This window comes from Rhea americana, unplaced genomic scaffold (genome assembly GCF_003343005.1).
Source record: "Rhea americana isolate MKP2758 unplaced genomic scaffold, rheAme1 scaffold_319, whole genome shotgun sequence".
NCBI lineage: Eukaryota > Metazoa > Chordata > Aves > Rheiformes > Rheidae > Rhea > Rhea americana.
The window spans coordinates 342,824-363,710 of record NW_028186445.1 but is presented as its reverse complement, the minus strand read 5'-3'; the positions used below and the strand labels follow the sequence as shown (position 1 = coordinate 363,710).

General features: G+C 41.4%; 1 protein-coding gene across 1 annotated transcript; it reads right to left on the bottom strand.

The window, feature by feature from the left end:
• DNAJC7 (DnaJ heat shock protein family (Hsp40) member C7) lies at positions 1–10,982 on the bottom strand. The gene is made up of 14 exons (XM_085310437.1): positions 10,933–10,982; positions 10,229–10,317; positions 9,565–9,689; positions 9,361–9,474; positions 8,727–8,801; positions 7,009–7,127; positions 6,427–6,580; positions 5,507–5,671; positions 4,393–4,484; positions 3,112–3,185; positions 2,557–2,703; positions 2,085–2,237; positions 1,159–1,221; positions 1–296 (listed from the first exon to the last, which is right to left on the bottom strand). Exons 1-14 carry the CDS (start codon positions 10,980–10,982, stop codon positions 259–261), a joined length of 1,458 nt encoding a protein of 485 aa, XP_085166563.1. The 3' UTR covers positions 1–258.
• Positions 10,983–20,887: the final 9,905 nt, after the last annotated feature.

Sequence of the window (20,887 nt, the reverse complement as noted above, 5' to 3'; positions counted from 1 at the left end):
TGGAGGGACCAAACAATTCAAAGCTTTATTATTATTATTATTATTTTAATAAAGTTAACAATAAAACAAAATTCACAAGCCTTCCCCTCCCCGAGCTGGTTTCCTCTTCACACACAAAAGCACACAAAACAGAGGTCTCCAACCGAGAAAATGAAACTGCTCTAAGTACAATGAGACATGATGAAGGAAGGAGTCTAAGTATGTCCGTATTCAAGGTTAAAATAAGCAGATCAGGTACGTGTAGGGTGTTTTTTTTTTTTAGCCAAACTGGAAAAAGAAATTTCCTGGCCCAGAAGCTGAAAAAGAAAATGAAAAATATTTAAACTTTCAAAATTCTAATACAYGACTATTAAATATCATCCTGCAATATCTTGATACCAATCAAGTACTTAATACAAACAAAACCATTTGGACAAACAGAAAACAGCAGATCTTTTATGTATTTCTAACAACCAAAAGAGTAGGCTACTGCTAATATGCGTAAAGGAGGCTTGGAAGCAGATTTACAAGGATGAAGGTAAATAACACACAAAGTATCCAAGACTTCTCAAAATTCACTGACCAAATAGCCTTAAGGTATGTGCAATTTCCTAATGGYGGTATGGATACTACCTAAGTGCTGACAGCCTACTCAGTGCTCTATAAAGCCATTCTACTCCATGGGGTGTGACGAAAGCCTGATCTCACAAAGTTTGAAGGGCACTGAGTAACAGCTTCCACTGCCTCCAAAATATCTAAAGGCGGAGGCCTTCAGAAGGATTTACAATCTTAYGAAATTAAAAGGAGACAGCCGAGTGATACATATGCACAGTATTTATGACCAAATATCATCTTTTCTAGCTTTCGCATCAGTAACTGTATCCACGTTATGGTCAAGTAGTCCCAAGCAGCAAAGAACCACTTAGATGGCCAAAGCTCACACACRCTACTTGAGAAGAAAATCCCTGGGTTTGGTCACTTTTAAACATAAAGGCATCAAAACCAGTCATCATCTGAGATGCTGTGCAGATAAAACTTTCAAAGTGCTCTTAGATGCCCTTATGTAGAAAGGTCAAATACTCTCCTCAAACAGCACATCTCCTCTGGCAAACATAGCTGTCCAGTTCAGTGATGCACATACTCACATTTCAAAGTTGATTGAAGGACACTTCCACCTACCTTCAAAACTGAAGCCACCTGGCCCACCAAAGAAGGCCTTGAAGATATTATTTGCATCAAAGTCTACAGGGGAGAAAAAAAGTTGAGTTGAATGTAAATAACCAGGTATATTTTTCGCAATTTAGATATTGTTACTTAATTGAGGTCCCATGAAGCATTTTACATATAGACAGAAAGCTATAGTCAAATAGTTTGCTTTGTCTGTTGTAAGTCAAGAGCACAAAACAATGCTATATAGCAGCAGACAGAGGTCACTGGAAGTGACAGAAAATAGACAAAACGAACAGTTGCCGGAGAGACAGGTTCAGTCACAGGGCACCATACTAATTTTGGATAAGCAGCATTTAGGGACTCAACCTTTTGTTGATGTGATTTTACACTGCTTGTTAAAGCCAAACTTCTGCCTAATGGCAGCCACAACATATATGCTGAATCAAGGATAACATCCAGCACGTAATCCAGAATGTCCTGCAGCTTCAAATGTTCTGTGCAAGTTTGCCACTCAAATACTTTCAGAAGCTAAACCCAGTCATAAAATCAGAGAATCAGTAAGGTTGGAAGGGACCTCTGGAGATCATCTAGTCCAACCTCCCTGCTCAGCAGGGTCACCTAGAGCGTGTTAGACAGGGTCGCATCCAGGCGGGTTTGGAATAGCTCCAGAGGAGGARACTCCACAACCTCCCTGGGCAACCTGTTCCAGGGCTCTGTCACTCTTACAGTGAAGAAACTCCCCCTCACGTTCAGGCAGAACTTCCTCTGGTTCAGTTTCTGCCCACTGCCTCTTGTTCTGTCACATGGGACAGTCAATTCATAGGATTATCACATATAGGAGGTAAAAACTACCAAGCTCCTTTAGAGTAGGAGGCAGACTCAATGCTCTGAACTTTTTACGGCTGGCATGGTAGAATACTGTAAAAAATGCTTACCTCCCATGTTCAATCCATCCTCTTCTAGATCCTGCCCACTGTCGTAGCGAGCCTTCTTCTTGGGATCTGACAGGATGGTAAAGGCTTCACCAACCTCTTTAAATTTCTTCTCCTCTTCCTTCTGTACTTCTGCGCTTGCTCCACTGTGTCGGTCTGGGAATAGCACAGGAAAGAAGCTTTCAGTTTCTAGTGCAAATGGAAAACAGCACAGATTCCCAGCTACTGCAGGCTTGCATGAAGATACAGACAATGCTATCTGAATTGGCAGAAAAAGATAATCAGGCAATTTGGCACATGATATATTTTAGAAATCTAGGGTCAAAAAAAATGTACACAAATTCCACTGCCTCTTTATTCCTGTTTCTATGTGGTGGGAAAAAACAACAACAACAACAACAACGGTCACCCCCCAAAAAAAAGAAAACCCAAACAAAGCAATTATATATGCTCCAATAAAACTGTTTTGGGGTACCTGGATGATGCATTAGTGCTCTTTTTCTGTAAGCCTTCTTGATCTCATCTTCAGAGGCATTTTTGTCAACTCCAAGGATTTTATAGTAGTCTTTTCGTTTGCTCTTTTTCAGTTCTACCTGTGCATTCTTTAGAAGTTGCTTGTGTTCTGGAAAAAAAAAAAAAAAAAGCAATGCCAAAGGAAAGCAGCTTTAGTGTCAGGCACAGTATCTTGCTCTAGAAGAGGCTGATAGACTAACATGTTGAGGCAACCTAGGATGAAGTATTTGAATGTCACAAGTAAATAATTTACTTCATTTAGTCAGACAGCTAATTGAAGTCTAATTGTCATTTAAAGTTGGTTCCAAATACAGGTATACTTCTTAGTGCTATTAAAGCAATTTTTATTAGACATTGAACCATAAAGACTAAGACTACTCTGCCCATTTCAGGTACTAAAAAAAAAAAAAATAATAAAAAAAGAGAAAAAAGAAAGAAAGAAAAAAAAGACAGAAACATTTGTCTCTTTGGTCAGTGGAAGCTTATATGCACAAAAAGAGAACACTAATATACTTACCTTTTGTTTTTTCTGTCTGATAAACTTTTTCATAGTCTCTTACAGCATCTTCATATTGTTCTGTGTCCATATAACTACACAAAGAAACAGTGGTTACCAAGGTATACTTCACAGAAAACAACAAAAGAGAATTTAAGTACAAGCTTTCCAGACAGACATGACTTAAAGTCATGCACTGGATTGCAGAAAGAACAATTGTTACAAGAACCCTCAATGGGTCACAGCTAGACTGACTAGAAGCCCTGGCACCTGTAATTTGTGGGAAAATCTGGCACAGGATCCTGTACGTTGGGCCCCAAGCTCAGAGCGCAATCTCATTTGGTAGCACAATTTCTGCTTTGACAGTCTGCTAATTATTTTATCCAGTGGCAGGATCTAACATGAGCCAGCAAGAATTTAAGGAAGCTGGTGCAGAGTTATACACTAGCAACCCTGGTTAGAAGTGACAATCCTCACATTTCGGAGAGGTAAGCGTACCCTCTATTGACATTTCAACCTCAGTCACATGATTTTAACTAATTACTGTAATTTAACAATTACTGAGGTGGAGCTCAAGAAGAACATTGAGTGTTAGAAGTTAAAACGAGCACACAACCGGAAGGCCACAATAACAGTTTTGGTTCATCTATAGGCCACAGAGCTCTGCCACAAAYAATCAGGAACTGAGGAATAATCAGTACTGAGCAAAGTAGCAAATAAAGTTGCAGTCAGAAGAGGACTTTGACTGCTTCCCTGGTTGCTACCAAGTTACAGGGGAGACGCACAGACCCAAATATTCCATGTACAACTTGCCCAGTCTGACTGTGTTATACTGCAATATTACCTACGGCTGAAATACATACAGTCTCAGCTAATTTCCCCTTTATGGGAAACAGGACAGTGTTTCAAGACCTGCTGTCAGAGGTGTGAACAGCTTGCTCTGGGTAAGATCTCTTACTCCCAGCAACCTCTCTGAAGAAGCTTAGCAGAGAGGATCTCTGAGACAGAACAATGTCCTATATTAGTCTATAAAAATAGCCAGTGAAACCTTAAAGCCTCACACACACTGTGCCTAAACACAACAGAAAACACAGTCCCAGATCCATGAAGACAGGGCAAACTACACAGTCCCTCCCCTGTCTCCTTGGCAACATAAGAAAGGGGAACAAATTCAGGGCTCTTAAGACAGAGCTTTTTATTTCAGTTAAACTTCAAAAATGTTATCCCTGCCACACGGTGCTGTAGGCATGAAGTTCCTACCCAAAAACCTGCTCAGCATATCCATGATAAAGGTCTACTTACCACTGTGCTCTCCTCAAGTATGCTTTGATATACGTCTCATCCAGTTTTACCGCATTCGTGCAGTCATCTATTGCTTCTTCAAGTTTCCTAAGCTACGATGACAGACGTAAGTAAATCTCAATCAGAGAACAAATTCWGATAAATAACATTATGCTTTTAGGCAAATGGAAGTCCAGGAATTTTTTCCCCAATCCCTTCACAACACAAAGCTTTTATTCCCTACAGAGAAACTAGAAATTAGGCTAGTGAAGCAGTAAGTTCTTTATAGAACTACCTGCTGCTTCCTTCAAGAAAAGCACTTGGAAACAAGGGGCTTCCTGAGAATGAGTTGAAGAAAAGTTACTCTGGGTCCAAACTAATTCAAGACAGRGTAATAAATTTAGGAATATTTAAGAGAAAAAATAAATAAAAAGTATTGTCTCTTTTCAGGCACAAAGACACTAACAATATCCATTAGTACTGCCTTTGGCTCACTCCATTTCCTAGGTTTTGGGAACAGCCCCTGTTTCTTGACCAAGTAAGGTTATCAAAAAACTCCACTTATAGAGTAGGCATCAAAACACAGATAGTTTAGGAGAAAATATGTATAGAGGAAATGCATGGTGGGAATGTGAAGCAATGTCACATGAACCACTGTTTCTCCAGATAGGTTGCTGTTGTATGTTGGTCCTGCACTGGTAAAGGTGCCCAGCTTTTTAAAATTAGGTCAGATTATTTTAGATCAAAACACAGAGCAAGACAGATGACCTGCTAAAAACAACCAAAACCAAACCAAACAAACCTCAAATCCCACCAGAACAGAAACAAAAAAGGATGCTTAATTGCTGATTAAGATAGGGTGGAACTACATTCCTCCTCTCCCTCCCACTCCCTGTAGCCTGAGTACTTGAGTTTTGTTTCTTCGGGAGTCAACTTCTTTGGCTGTTTGGAACAATCCCAGTCATTATGCAAGTACAGAAACTTGAAACATTCTCTACAGCACTAGAATGATCCAGCTGCTCTAGATAGTCAGGGAAGCTTATGCTTTCCAGAACAATGATCTGCAATCTATAAGATACGTCGTGAGGAATACACCTCAAGATGAAAAACCACCTGCTAGGTGACTATTTCTTACCTTTGAATTAACTGTCCCTCGGTTACAGTAGAGTTTGGCATTTGTTTTTATGTTATTTGGATCTATTCCTAGTGCCTCTGTGTACAGTTCATATGCTAGTTTGTAGTTTCCTTCTTTGAATGCTTTATTCCCATCTTCTTTCTTTGCTTTAAGTGCTTTGGCATTCTGAAAGTAAAAACACCCTGGTAAAACACTAACTTAGTTGTTCAGGGAGTGGCCAGCACCTTATTTTGCTGGGCTAGGCTCCTTGAATATAACTGTTCTGGCTTTGTTTCAGACACTATTCAGGCTACAAAAGCTGCAGCCTTGCTACAGCAGCTGAAACAAGATGCAAGCATCTCTCTTTCCCCCAAAGAGAAGGGCTGAGGAACAGCCAATACCAATTACAGGCATTCTCCACAGAAGTAATGGTTCTTTAACACTTAGGATGAGAACATAACAGTGAAGTAAACCTATGTATTAAAAAAAAAAAAAAAAGGAAAGTAACCTTTTTTTAAGCACTTATATAACTAAACAGATGAAAAACTTGTACACTGTACAAGTCTGTACACTTGTACACTGTAGTGTAGAGAACTACAATGTAGTAGAAAGGAGGGAGGGAGCAACCTGAAAGGCATAAATTGCTTAAATGCAAGGTAAACTATACGCACTAACACTGACAGTCTGAAAATCAAAAGTTCTTTACTATATCTGATCAAGGAAAAAAAGAATGGAAGAAAGATCTTCTAGCAACTCACAGTTATACCTAAGAAGCAGTAGGCTGTCTTTGGGAAAAGTCTGACACACTACTTGCTACTGTAAATCTGGGGAATGATGATCTTGAGGGATGGAGAGGGGATTGTTTCAATGGAACCTAGTTATGAGTCTGGTAAAAGACTCCTAATAGTTTTGCAGTCCCAATCCCAGTATCCACAACTTACACGGCAGGCAAGACACGCTTTCTCATGATCAGGGGCCATTCTGAGTGCCTGGATAAAGAACTGCACTGCCTTCTCAATACAGTCCTCATAATAAAGGCAGAGACCACGGACATACAGAGCGTCTGCATTTGTTGAGTCCATTCGTAATATGTCACTGCAATGGACATACATATATTAAAATAAACCCAAACAAACATCCCCTGCCCCCCAACCCCGTCAGATGTTTCCCTTTTCCAAATTCCTTCTGAGCTCCAAAAGCACTTTTCCTCTGCTGAGCTATTTAGTTATTCTATCAAGTTTGTGGTATAGACATGCAAAAACAATAGGCACATCCTCAAGTAGGACTGATGGTGATTAACTGAGCCTAGGTATAATTTCCTAGTGAGATTAAATTGAAGGGGGATGAACTCATGTACTCTTTCTCACCACAATTTGCATCAAGGACTATTTCCATTTTATATCTCCTCATTCTGGGACTTTCAAACTAAGCTAAGCAAATCTCTTCTCAGCTAAGGGGTTGGGAGAATTACATAGGACTCTATAYCACTTACTACTCAAATTCTATATGTCGAAGATGCTCACCTCGCTACAGACTGTGCTTCTGGGTAGCGACCCAATAATGCCAAACATTCAGCCTTGAGAATTTTGAACCGGTGACAAGCAGGAGCAAACTCCAAAGCACGATCCATGCAAAATACAACCTGATGTGAGAAAAAATACCACCGTGAACAAAGCAAATAGCCAAAGGCCTACTTTGAAAGACTCTTCCATTACCACACTTGAGAATTCATATTTGTCTTTGAACAGGAAGGTAAGCGTGTAGACACCTGTTTCCTCTGCAACTGGAAACACTTATTTCATCAGAAATTTTTCTCATGTGCTGGKTTTTTTTGTTTGTTTGTTTTTTGGAAGGACTTTCTTTACAAAAGGTCTGCAGCACCTGTTATTTGGGTATCAAAAAAGCACTATACATAGTTTGGAAATACACAGAAGATTAAAGGGACACCTGTAAAAGGTCCATCCCTTTGACCCTTCCGAAACTGTAGGCCCTGAAGAAAAAGCCAAGGAAGACAATTCTGCCTCTTCTTCCTGCATTATCAAGACGTGGGAGAGACAGAAATTCAATACATTGAGACAGTTTGGACTGGACAAAGCACAAAAAAAAAAATGTGAAGGGCCGATCTTACACTGATCTGACTGCTMTGGGCAGGGTGATCTAATAGGTCTTTTCCATCTCCAGCTCTCTGGTGGGGACAGCTGCACGAGAACAGGGTCATTGTTCCACCAAGGTTCATCTGCCTCCCTGGCCCGTGACATCACGATTGCTCTGTGGGAAGCACTGTGCCATAGCCTGAGGAACCCATGGCTGCTGGGTGAAGAAGGAGCAAGAGCAGCTCTCCAGAAACAAAGATCACATTTCATGCAAGACTCCCCAGTGAAGTGAGATCAGAGAAGTGAAAGGACAGATGCAAAAGCCCAGAACATGCAACACAGACAGGGCAACTGCTACACACACAATCCAGACTGACCATACATCCCAGTTGCTCTTCATAACCAGMTAAGGCAAAGCTGGGATTTACGCTTTCAAAATTTTGGTTTTAACCTAGAAGGCAGCAAGACACTGAGCTTATGATGTGGTGAACAATCCCAAACTTGGGCCATATACGCATCCACTGAAGAGAAACAGTTGCTTGAGAAGTAATTAGTGCCTTTCAGATTTCATGCTGTCATTTCTTGTTACATCAGGTCAAGACCAGCTGCATCCTGTCACCGCCCTTGGGAAGAAAGATTTAGAAACAGCAATGGAGCTTGCCTGAAGCAGATCTGCAATCCTCCTTCAATGGCCCTCACTATAAGAGTTTTTTTGKTTGGTTGGTTGTTTTTTGTTTGTTTGTTTTTTAGGAGGGGTGGCGGAGAGAGCGAGAGCGTTGAGAAAGAAGGTATGCATTTTAGGAGCAAAGCATGATCAAACGCTGCTGCTGCAGACACAATTTGTATCAAACGCCTTATTCATTGTTCCACTCACCCTGCAAAGTAAACACTAAGAGGAAATTTGTCCTGAGCCAGTCACTCTCTTCACTTTGCATTTGTTCAATGCTAAGAGAACATAAGCTCTGCCATTTTCACAAATCGTACAGTTCCCAAGACAACCCTGATCCAATAGCAAAACTATGTTGTACAGCACCTCCCATGAGGGCCCAGTTGATGCTAGGCAGGGGGATGAGATCTGCATCTGGCTGAACTGGCCAGATAAGATATGCCGGTTTGCAATGCCACAAAAACAATCAAATAAATTTTACCTTCCTGAAATCTCGTTTCTCAAAATCCACTTCAGCTATTTTTTCATACTCAAGAACAGTACTGGCGTTCTTCAGCTGAAAGACAGAAAAACATAAACATTGCAGAACAGTCACTGATCTACACCACCAYCAAGTAGCATTTAAGCTGCCAAGTGTCAAAGCAAAAACTATGGCCAGCTATGGAACAATAATACAGATTACATTAATGCTTTTTGCGGGATTAAAATCAGTTTGAAACCAAGTGACCCAATGGGTGGCTTAGGAAAACACATGCCTGTGAGTGGGATATACCAAACACAGTTGAGGCAGCAGTCTTCTACATGCTGCATCACCTGTTTCCATGATCCCTCACCACTGTTCACCACTCCTGGAGTGCTGGGAGAAAAACCAGCTTAGCCTCCATGCTGCTCTGCTAAGAAGAGACAGTCATACATAAAGTAACTACTGAATCCAACAGTTTACTAAAAAACAGACACCATGTCATTTTTTCCACCACATCACAGTATGCAAACAATCACTATGAACTTGAATGTGATTCCACCTTGCAAATTATAAGCGAAAAGCTTACTAGTTCAATCTGCTTCTTTGGAGAGTCCCATGTACTGGGAATATTTAGATTTTGAAAGCTTCTTACCTCTTGCTGTGCCTGAGTATTCTTATGATCCAGTTCTAAGACTCGTTGGAAGCAGCGGCTGGCAGCCATGGCATTCCCTAGGGAAAGATGGCACTTCCCTTCCCGTAGATGGCCCTGAAAAGACAGTTAAAAGGCAGTTGCAAAAAAATGGTAATAGACAGAGACGGGTATTCAGACATAAGAAATATGAAGTTTTCTGCATACCCTTACAAAGGTATCATCCAGTCTGACGGATTGCTGAGCATCCCCCAGTGCTTCTCGGAACCTCCCCAACATCATTAGGGTGGCAGCTCTGTTACCATAATAACTGGCATTGTTAGGACAGGTATCTATGGAAAATGTAAGAGCACTCACCGTTAGTGTAACGCAGGCAGCTCTACAACTTGTAAAACATATTATAAAAGCTGTTGTTGGAATCAAGATCATATTCCCTCTGAATTTATAACATAACACCTGGGTGGCTTAAGCTGATGCATGATGGTCAAGCAGATGTTTATAAAAGCTTAGAAGAGCAAACCATATACCTATTGCTTGTCATACTGTACACAGGAATTCATACAGAACATACTTTGTGGTGTTCAGCTTGGCAACATTGTCGACCATGCATTAGAGGGAAATGCTGGATTGGCTTAATGTTAAGAATATTCTGGTTGGAGTAGACTCAGAAAAACTGCTGCAATTACCCACATCAGCACTAGCTTTCATTATTAATCTGGTGAAACTTTACAAGGTAAACAGGCAAAAAAAAAAAAAGTTTCCACCTGGCATGTGCTGTTAGCAACCTTGCTGTGTATTTTAAATTGATAATCAACTTTGATTTTTAGACATGGTATTCTTCAGGATTAACAGTATCACCAAATGTTCTCACCTATGGCTTTCGTGTAATAGTTGTATGCTTCATTATAATCTTTCTTGGCATAGTACGCATTTCCTTGTTCCTTGAAAGATTCTGCTTCTCTGAAAAGGAGCAAAACACTACACATTAAGATGAACAGATCTTAAGAACACACACTGACCACAATCAAGCATCTGATCCCCAAGCTATCTTAGTATAACTCTTTAGTGCTTCAGAACAGATGAAAAAAGCTGGTTGATGCAAAATTTCCTCCATATRCATTACTCATAAGAAAAGAGCACCTCATGTTCTGCTGGCTTTCAGATACTCTAACACTTCAGTAGGGCCATGAACAGGGAATTACTCACAGGATATGACTTAGCTGAACGTTACATGAATATCACAGTAAACTAAACYCATCTTCGTGTATCCCTCCTTCAACAACATCCGATTATTTTCTTTCAGAGTTGAGTAAAACTCAAAAAATTATACCTTGTTAATCAAATCAGCCTAATCCTGCAAAGTCCTCACACTCAAGAGCAAGCATTTGCAGGGACAGTTTAGGAGATTTAAAAACATGCAACATATGGTTTAAAGCAGCCTTAAACTCTTGGAAGTAAACTTTCCCCTCAAGAAAATGAAACTCTTCTCTATCTTCTTCCACCCACCTTCACCACTTTATATAAGCAGCCGAAGAGGGAACTTTTATTGGTACTATTCTACAGTCACGGTTAAACCTTTGCACTCTAAGGAAAGTTTCATCCACAACAAATTCAGCATTCACCATCCGAATCAAGTCCTGTTATTAAAAAAAGTAGCCTTTATCTTCATCCCTGTGACTACAGCACAGCAGCTTGATCATACCAAGACCAGTATCTACACTGTTCTACTATCCTATAGGTTGCTCCAACACAGTATCAATGGGAACAAAATCCCCACCTATACTTAGACTACAACAAGAAGAACACGTGCTGTTTTCCAGGAATCCTTAAYGTGTGATGAGATCATGGTGTTGTGAAGTTTAATTCAGAACATTCATTTCCCTTCCTAGGCTATTTAGCACATGAAAACAACGAGACCAACTCAGAAGAGGCATCCCCCTGCTCTAAGGTACACCAGTCAATACTTGCATCATGCTTCTGCGYCTTCACTGCTGTAGCTAGAGTAACAGCCACCGCTTGTCTACTCTTTGAAAGTCCCTGCACGACCAGAACTCTGGTCACAGATGAAGACACATTCTAAATATCAGAACATTAAAGACTGGCACAAAACCACCATATTTAATGGTCCCAGCAGGGACTGACTCAGCCAACATATCTATGATTCCCAATTACTCTCTCCTTTGATAACAAGCAATCTTGTACTAGAACAGCCCAGCCATAGAGATCAACTGCACATGGGAAATGACTGTAACTGCACCAAAAGTGCAATTAAACTTACCACAAGTCATCTTGTTCCTCTTCAGTGATAGTCAACTGATCTGGATATAGCCTTTGCTGAAGCAATGAGGCAGAGGCCAAGGAAACTAAAGTAGCTGGGTGACATCCCCATCTGCCAGAGCACAGTTGCACTCACAGGCTCCAGCTTGGGTCATTTCAGGCTGTGCTGGAGCACTGAGCTTCAGCATTTTCTTGGAAGAAGCATCCAGCAAGATACAGAAGTGCAAGTCTCCTTGCACCACTAACTGAAGGAAAGCTATTTACAGAAAAACCCATGGTAAACAATAACATGAGAAATCAGGGAGTGCAGGGACAAGAGAATGAAGAGTCATAGGACTTTTTTAATACAAAAAAATGCTTCCTTCCAACTGCAGGGCAACCACAAGCTGATCAACTGCTGTTAGATGAGAAGCTTTATTTCAGTATCTTGCAGCATTATTGTAACAATCAAAGGCCTAAGTCAGAGGCAGTCTTCATTGTATCACGTACTATCAATGCAGAGATAATTTTTACCTCTAAAAGTTTAGRCTAATAATTGCAGAAGGTATAATGCAGTTGATGTCATTCTGTATTTCTGGGTACCTTTACGAAATTCTCAATTCAAAAATTAGGTGCAGCTCTGGGGAAGTTTCAGGATTAGGTTTTACTCAAAGGAAGCAAAGACAAAAATGACAATCATAATAAAGTTACGAGGATGCAAGTTGACYGTCTTTACTAAAGGCTGTAGCTACAATGCATTTAAAAAGCAGARAAGCAAAGGTTGTCATTATAAGATATGCACTGATGATATCTGATTTCATTCTACACCAGTGTAAGAGGCCTCTATGAGTATGTAAAATAAAATTGACAAGAAGACTGATTAGTCCTGCACTTTAGTAAGCTGCCAAAGAGCAGATTTTGTAAGAGTCATCAGCATTTAGCATTTATATCTYGGTAGTACCTAGAAATCAGGCCTAATTTTGCTAGTCCCTATGCCTAGTAAGTCTTCTAGCCAAAGAGTCAAAGCTGAAAAATACCTTTTAATACTAAAATGGATTGATTCATGGTTTGTAAAACCATACATGAGAAATGCATTTATCAACTTGAAACTGCACTCACTAAGAAGCTGCCAAACTAAGGCAGATTGTGAACTCAAACAGCAGCCTCTAGTCCAGCCCCTTTCTCCAAGGGGGGAATGCTGTGTAGCCCTATAGCGTTCACAGGGGCTTATTTCAGCAAAGGCAGTGCAGAAGGCAATAGTGGAGCAGAGAAAGCAACAAGAGTGAATGASAGCAATGTTCAGCTAAGCCACTAGGGAAAGAACAAAGGGAATTGTGTTGAAACAAGTTAACATGTTTTTAACCTTATTCTGGCTCGCCATTGGCCATTCCCACACAACTGCCTCATGCAAAGGGTTGTTTTCACAGAAACATCACAGTTTTGCCAGCTGGCAAAACAATAGACACAGGGTGCTACCACTCCAAGTGCCTTCAGGGTCAGGGCTAAAGTATGTGCTGTTCACTTTCATTTTTAAGTTCTGCTACCAATTACATTCAGACAATAGGCCAGATGCACCCCTACTGTAACTCTACTGAAGTCAAAAGATGGAAATAACACACAGTCCTGCTGGCATATTTATTGGAAATCAGATGAACAAGCAACTGGGTGGCAAAGAAATGAGTTGGTGTGTGACTTTCTGCAACAGCAACGAGCTCGCATCCCACAGCTTCAGCAGGGCCCTGTCACAGCTTCGAAAGYCTGTGCTGCATTCCCATCGAACCTGGCCCAGCGCCCAGCAAGTTACGAACTCACTGGGTAAGCAGGGAAAAGGCCGTGCCTCCTCCTTCCCTGCCCCTCACAAGGGGCGTAAGATCTAGGAACAGCTATGCACTCTTTTCATTTTCTGCTAAGAGAAAAACAGACTTGGCCTAGTACCAGAAGCAACATGGTCTAATTTTATTACTCAGATAACTGGTTTCTGTAGTTTGTTGGGAGGGATTTGTATCACAGAGGGTGGAACACATACTTTGTATGATTAAAAGCGCATCCAAACACAATTTCTTTTGAATATTGTGGTTCAACACTCAAAATACAGCAAAAAAACAAGACCAGGTGACTAAGTAGTTTAACCAAAACTTTAGTGTCTTGTTTCTAGAACTACAAACTGAAAATTGAGAAGAAAWTTGTTAACTGTATTTAAGTATTTTCACTCAAAAGCTCTTTGTTATATAGTCTAAAGAAAAGGATGAACAGTATTAATGGCAGAACTCTTCTCTCTGAGCCACCACTGTATCACAGAATCATAGAACAGTAAGATTGGAGGGGACCTCTGGAGATCATCTAGTCCAACCCTCAACGTAGCCCCGTATGGGAATTGAACCCGTGACCTTGGCATTAGCAGCACCACGCTCTAACCAACAGAGCTAAACCTGCTTAGCATACCAGCCCCTTATTCATAAATCTTTTAGCAATTTTACCTGTCATTTTACAGGGAAGCACTGCCTAACAGATGCAGTTAGAGGGCTGCGTGCCAGCACATCCCCTCTGCCAATGAACTGCTGGGAAGAGTTGTGAAAATGGAAGAAACAGATTTATACGGCAAAACAGCTTTCACAAAGCACCAGAATCTGGATTATGAAATACTGGAGATGTAAACACAAGAATTACCGTCTCCTACTATTATTTGTTTAGTTTCCTTTAAACATTTATTTTAATACAGACTGATACATCTACAAGTCACAATGCCTCAGAAAGCACTAACAAAAGAAACACACGTGGATATTTCTATTGTTCACATGGTTTAAAGCTGAATAATGAAAAATGATCAAGCAAGAAAAATAAAGTTGCCTTCAGAGCAAAGGCAAGGACAGTTGCTGAAAATGTAAGAYTTGTGGTCTGAGATCCCAGAAACAGAACAGAAGCTGCTCTCCCCAGTTGTGTTCCACTGACATAGAAAGCTCACAGAGAAAGCAGTTCTTGTTTACCACAGGCTCTGGCTATTATAAGAAAAGATGCAGATCTCCTGATATCACTGGTAATTGTTTCAAACCAAACAGATGCTGCAGCCTGAATGAGATCATTCTGCATCTTGCACTGATGTAGGCTGCATTCCCCACTTGCTACTTTTGAAACTGAAGAAGAATCACGCTTTGCTAAAAATACAATCCGAGTTGAATGGATTCCTTTGTTAGGAGRGGCTAGTGTCTTTTTAGGGCCTCTCCACAGTGAATCCAGAGGATAGAGAAGACAGTTGCATCAAGAATCTCAGTAAGAAGCCTGTCTTTCATTGCTTACGCGCATCGACAGCTCACAAGGAGGGAACTGTTTGGAATAACTCTCTTCCTGCAAGCTATTCAATTCTTTTTTTTTCTCCCCCTTTTATAATGTCTGTCAGGACCCCTTGTTTAAATTCTCTGGCTCCTGCCACCTAGAGACTTGTCACCGACACAGGACAAAGCCTGACGCTCCCTCTCATACCCCAAGTCTCACAGAATGCAGCGTGCCATCGCCACCGTCCTGCGCCTCGTCAGGGACAGCACGCGCTGCCTGCCTGGTGAGAGGAGGAACCCTCACAAGGCTCCCTCTATTCACCGTGCCCCGCTAAAAAGCTCAGCCCATGCTCGTTCCCAGAACAGAACAGCTATGAGAAACAGTCATCCTGCGCAGCAGTGACACAATCCCACATTTGCCTAAGAACTTCTGCCTCCTTATCAGAGCCTTCCATATGCCACCCCCGTTTGAGCTCCGATCACGGATTCCACCCCTCCTACTCTAGCTCATAATGAAGCAGATGAAGATCTACCTTGCGGTGAACCTGATTTTCCTAACTTSTCAGAAACTTAGGAGGTGCTGTTTGCACAGATCTCCAAGGTCTAAATGTGCTGGCACAGACCCTGCTCCAACACTAACATTCTGTGCACATATACACCGGTATTTTTGTCAGGCCTCAAGGACTGTGCATTAGATGACCCAGCAATCTCTTCTGGGCTGTTTGGATAAGAGACACACATCTGGCTTTTCTAAGCAATTCTTGCAGCGATTTATTTTTCCTTTAATATGATGTGGTGCTTTTTTCCCTGATGCAGTTTTCTTGCTGAAATTCCACCCAGATCTCAGCTGTCGGATGCAACTGAGCTGCTTGGGTAAAATAAGTTTGGTGATCTCAGTAGAGTTTACAGCAGGCATATGTCTAGAGCTTAAAATTAGCCATCATATTTGCCACTGGACATACTATACTCTCYTCTCCTTTTTTTCCGGGGCTCAGAAGAGAAGCCAAATACTGAATGGGCCATAGAGATTGATCTTCCCTGGATACTTCAGAGATCCTTCCTCCAGGTTAGGATTTACACTCTATAATTGAGGATTTAGAGTGAGGGGAACATATATCTCATTAGTAGTGTTTATGCTTTCTGTCTCTAGGGCACAGAGAGTGCAGCTGCAAAAACAGGTCCCTGAAAATGAAACAAACCCACTTTCTCTCCTACAGCTAGACAGTATTWCGCTGCCCCTACTGCAGTACAGACCAAAATGAATACAGAGCAGAACAGTACACCAACGCAACATGTATCTCTGTGCATCAGCACCCCCCACTGAACAAGAAGTGGTTTTACTACCAGCTGCAATATACCAACGAAAATGAAGATGTTTACTCACCCCAATACGAGGAAATCTGAAGTCTTTAGAATAAACATACTGATATTTGCACATGTAGACTCATCAGCTGAAATGTAAGACTGTAAGGGCTGCTTTGGGATGTCAGCATCTTGCAGGAGCAGACAACAACGTAACTGACATTTAACTAAGGAGGTGCACAAAAGATCCAAAGTATCCTCTATTCACACACCCCAAAACATTCCCAGTACCTGAGTACAAACTCRAATATGAAAGACCAAAAGCCACAAGAACTAAAATGCACCACAAGAGAGCGGAGGAGATCAAAGAAATCAACTAATACTACTCCCTGTAGCTCTAAATGAAAACAGCCAGATGAGTTCTGAAGTTTAATTACATAGTTATGTAATAAACCTTGCTAGCAGAGGGCAGGATTAACTTCCTTCATAGTAATGACTTAATCATTTCAGGCAGGGTAAAATCATAGCATTCATAAAAATCCACAGAAGGGTCCAGAACCAGCTAGAGACTGCTTTTAACACAAAGACCTAAACCAAGGAAGCCAACCAGCAGTAGGAATTACATGGTAAGACAACTGCATCTCCAATGTGGTTCACCCTCCCCTCCAAAAAAGAATGCCTTGTGTTAAAGATAAAATGCTTAAATTATAAAGTACTGGACATTACTTATACCATATAGAGTGACTGCCTAACTTAGACTATTCAAATATTCAGCAAATGTATGGGAGAGTTAACACCTATTGTCATAATATCATAAAATAATTTTACATTAGTAAAATAGGTTGGATTTACAGCCTGGGAAATTCAAGTGTCCATTTACAAGCAGAAGAGGAATAGTGGAACATTAGACTATCCCATAACAAAGCTTATCCACAAATAGTGCTCTTACAGTCAGTTCAACCCCCACAATTCTGTCAGCACTCTCTATAAAACCAGGCAAGTAATGACATTTATTCATGAAGAGCTTAACTGAGATGTAACTCATTTTATGTAAACAAGCAGTAAAAAGATTCTTGCTAATAATCTTCACCTGACAACCTCCAGGCAACATCTGTTGAACCCATCAGTGACCCTGCAGTTAGGTAAGGTCTGAAACACTCTTTTCAACTTCTGCACAATTTGCTCTGGTGGCAAATTCCACCTTCACTGTTTCACTGCGGTAATTGCTATTTCCTACCCAGCCCACAACTCTTCTGGACTCTACAGTAAAAGCACTGTAAAAGCAACAGTTCGGACAGATTATTTCATAATGACATTTTCCAAACTATTTGAGATACCTCTTTTTAAGAGGCTTACATATCCTCCAACACTGAAGAATGAGGAGAAAAATCCAGTCTTAAACACACACAAACAGAATCTAGAGCTGCCAGGAAAATGACAGGCAAATTACCCCTGTCAAAACTCCATTGACCCCAAGCTCTCAGACCAGCTGGACCAAGTAAAAACCCTTCCCATATGCTGGAGATCTAAAAACAAACAAAAAAAACACTTTTGGGGGTGGGCTGGTCCCTGACTGCACCAGAACTCAACTCCAGACAATCAGTTGCTCCTCAGCACAGAAACTGGCACTAACGTCACCACTACCCAGCAGATAAAATTAAAGCAGTTACATCAACTCTTTCCCATAAGGATCCCCAAACTTATGCAGCAGTAGGAAATGATTATCCTGTGACCGTGCTCCATTTCTGTCCCTTGAGCAAYCTGTGAAAGAGCCATTCAGCATATTTAAAGCTGTTCCAGTGCATCACAACTGCAACCATTCTGAAATACAGATTTGCACTTTTGCTAATTTTTACCTTCTTATTAAGCCACAGAGAACAGAATCATATATTTAGATAGAGGTTAGTCCACAAGCAGAATATCAGTATCTTGTCAAAATGTAATTCCTAAACAGAAGTACAGAATATGGAAACCCTAGATGGTGACTTATAGCAATGATTTACAGAGTTTTCATTTATTCTTGCTGGGTTTTATAGATTCTAGCACACTTGCACCATAAAGATTGCACTGTATCATCAAATTCTGAAGTGTATTACTGTGTATGCCCATTAATGCCCAATGCCTGCATAGCCCTTACATGACTCAAGATGTTTTACAAATATTAGACAGCTAATTAAGTCTCCAACTACTCTCCCTAGGACAGGGAGCATCACCYTAATTTACATTAGGCTAACTGAGCCATAGAAGTTAAGCAATTTAGTTAAGCCAGGATGGGCCAAAGCAGAGAAAAGGTTAATGCACAGGATGATCTTGACACCAAGAAAACCTGCTCTGGCTGGCAGGCATGAGTGTTTAAAGTCTATGCCTTCTAAGCAACGAAAAAGAGAATAACTGCAAGTAAAATAATCACTTCCTACCTGGAATAAGTTTCCACCAAATGGCACAAACACTTCTCTTCTAATGAGATAAAAAAGTGTATACCTCAACAACAAAAACAAAACATTGCAAAAGCACCTACAAAACCATGGAGAGACTGAAAAGTTAATAACCATKAACTATAGTACTGGCCTTATCACACCGAGAAAAGCAAGAACATCTAGGCTGTCTCTGTTCTTCACAGTTGAGGCTTCCCCTCAGAGCAGGGAAAGGACCAAGAATTCTTCTATGTCTGCACCTGTTCAGACTTTCCTCTGAAGATTGTCCTATTCATTACTGATTTCCAGCACTCATCACTTCTGCAATGAAACTTGGGAAGGAGGAAGGAAGGCTACTGTTAGAGGTCACCATAATAAGATGACAGTGCCTTTAGCATGATTTTTACATTCAGACACTCAACATTTCAAACGCCCCATTTAAATAGCCTGGGGGGAAGGAATGATTTACACACAAATAGGGCTTTCCCAACTTTACAGGCCATGCAATTTGTCATTAGTCTAGGCACAACATCCAAGTGCTTCTTCAGAAACATCTAATTTAACTAACTCTTYAGTATGACATCACCAGGAAGTCAGTATATTTCCAGTGCTGCTCCATAAGCCTTCAAACCTGAACAGTATACAAGCAGCACAAAACACCCCAGGCCATCAATATTACTTTGAAAATAGCATTCCTCAGAGGCCACTTTCAGTTCTGTTTTCTCTTCACATTTCCATCAACTGAATAATTCTCTGGAGCAGTTGCCCTGCCTTTTTGCAGAAATAGTTCTCTCCTCCCCAGTTCCCCAGGAGATAAAAAACTGCCCGTTTTAAATGCTGCAGAACTAGTGGAGTTTCCTAGACACTGGACTTCCTCATTTCATTCCCTGTAGAGACTGCAACACTCAGATGCACGTGGGAACCAAGATCACTTGCTCTTGAAAAAAAATAATAAAAGAAAATCTGTAGCTGGAAGAAAAGTGGGAATCCTCACCATTYCCAGTCCCCAAATCACTGTCTATTCCTCAGGCAAGTTATAGCAAATCACTTCAGAAATTAACTAGTTACAGGAACTATTTTAACAGTYACTTTAGAAGCTCTTTTAACTACATCAGCATTTTCAATCATCCTATTCTGATATACAGCTGCAACTGACATTTTTCCCCATTATGCACAGAAAGGCAAGGCAGAGTAAAACTTGCTCCAAATACCATTAAAAGATTTTCAATCGTAACAGCCCATCATACATGAGGCAATTTGGTACAATACACTGCTCAGAAAGCAGGTATRGGAGAAGTGAAGAACACTCAAATCTGAGAATTTGAAGCTGTGAAGACTTCCCCTTCCCCACCAGTTTAATCCTTGCTTCCTAATCCTCCATGATGGGAAAAGAGCTTTCTTCAGAAACTAGACACTCAAAATCTGATTGACTGAAGACAGTTCCACTCTACACACACAGAGAGAGAGAGAGGGAGAGAAAAAAAAAAAACACTTATTCTAATCCTAGTATATACCCTTTGGAAACTATAAGGTTTAGCATGAGATATACAACCAAGGCATCCTAAATTGAAACATCATCTGGCAGGAGGCACAGCSCTTCATCACACATGCTATATCACAGCTCTGGGCTGGATTACAGAGCATCTCTGCAGAGCCCTGGGTCTGAGCAGCCAACTCTTCCCCGTAGAGTTGAGAAATCCATAGCTAAAGGTGCTGCTGCACCCTTTGCTTTTATGATTTGCTCTGAGCAATAACCTGTAGCAAGCTCCTCCCAAGTGAAACATCACTGCTGCTTAACACTCCTTATGCTACAAGCTTCTTAGCACCCCAGTGCATGCCAGATCCCACTCTGCTCTCAGCTGGTGGGTGCTGCCCACTGCAGAGCACCAGACAGGCCCACAGCGACATGCCTGTCAGYGGCCGTGCTCTAGGGGCTGGCAGAGACCTCCCAGGCCTAGTCCAGCCCCCAGCAGGCTCCCAGCGAGGACCAGCAAAGGGAGAGTGGCCGTAAGGCCAGCAGCTCCCTCAAACCAAGGTCCCCAGTGCCACCGTTCCGCCTTCTTACATCCCACAGGGCTGCCCCCCACCCCCAGCAAGGCTCTCCCAAAGCTTATCTTCTTTCCTATGGGGCTGCCCTATACACTATACCTTAACTGTGTGCAGCTGTCCCAAGACTGCCCTGTAACCTATTCCAAACCCGTGGGGCTGCCCCACACCCCAACCCTGCAGGGCTGCACCAAGGCTCATATCCTACGCCAAACCCGTGGGGCTACCCCAGACCCTACCCCA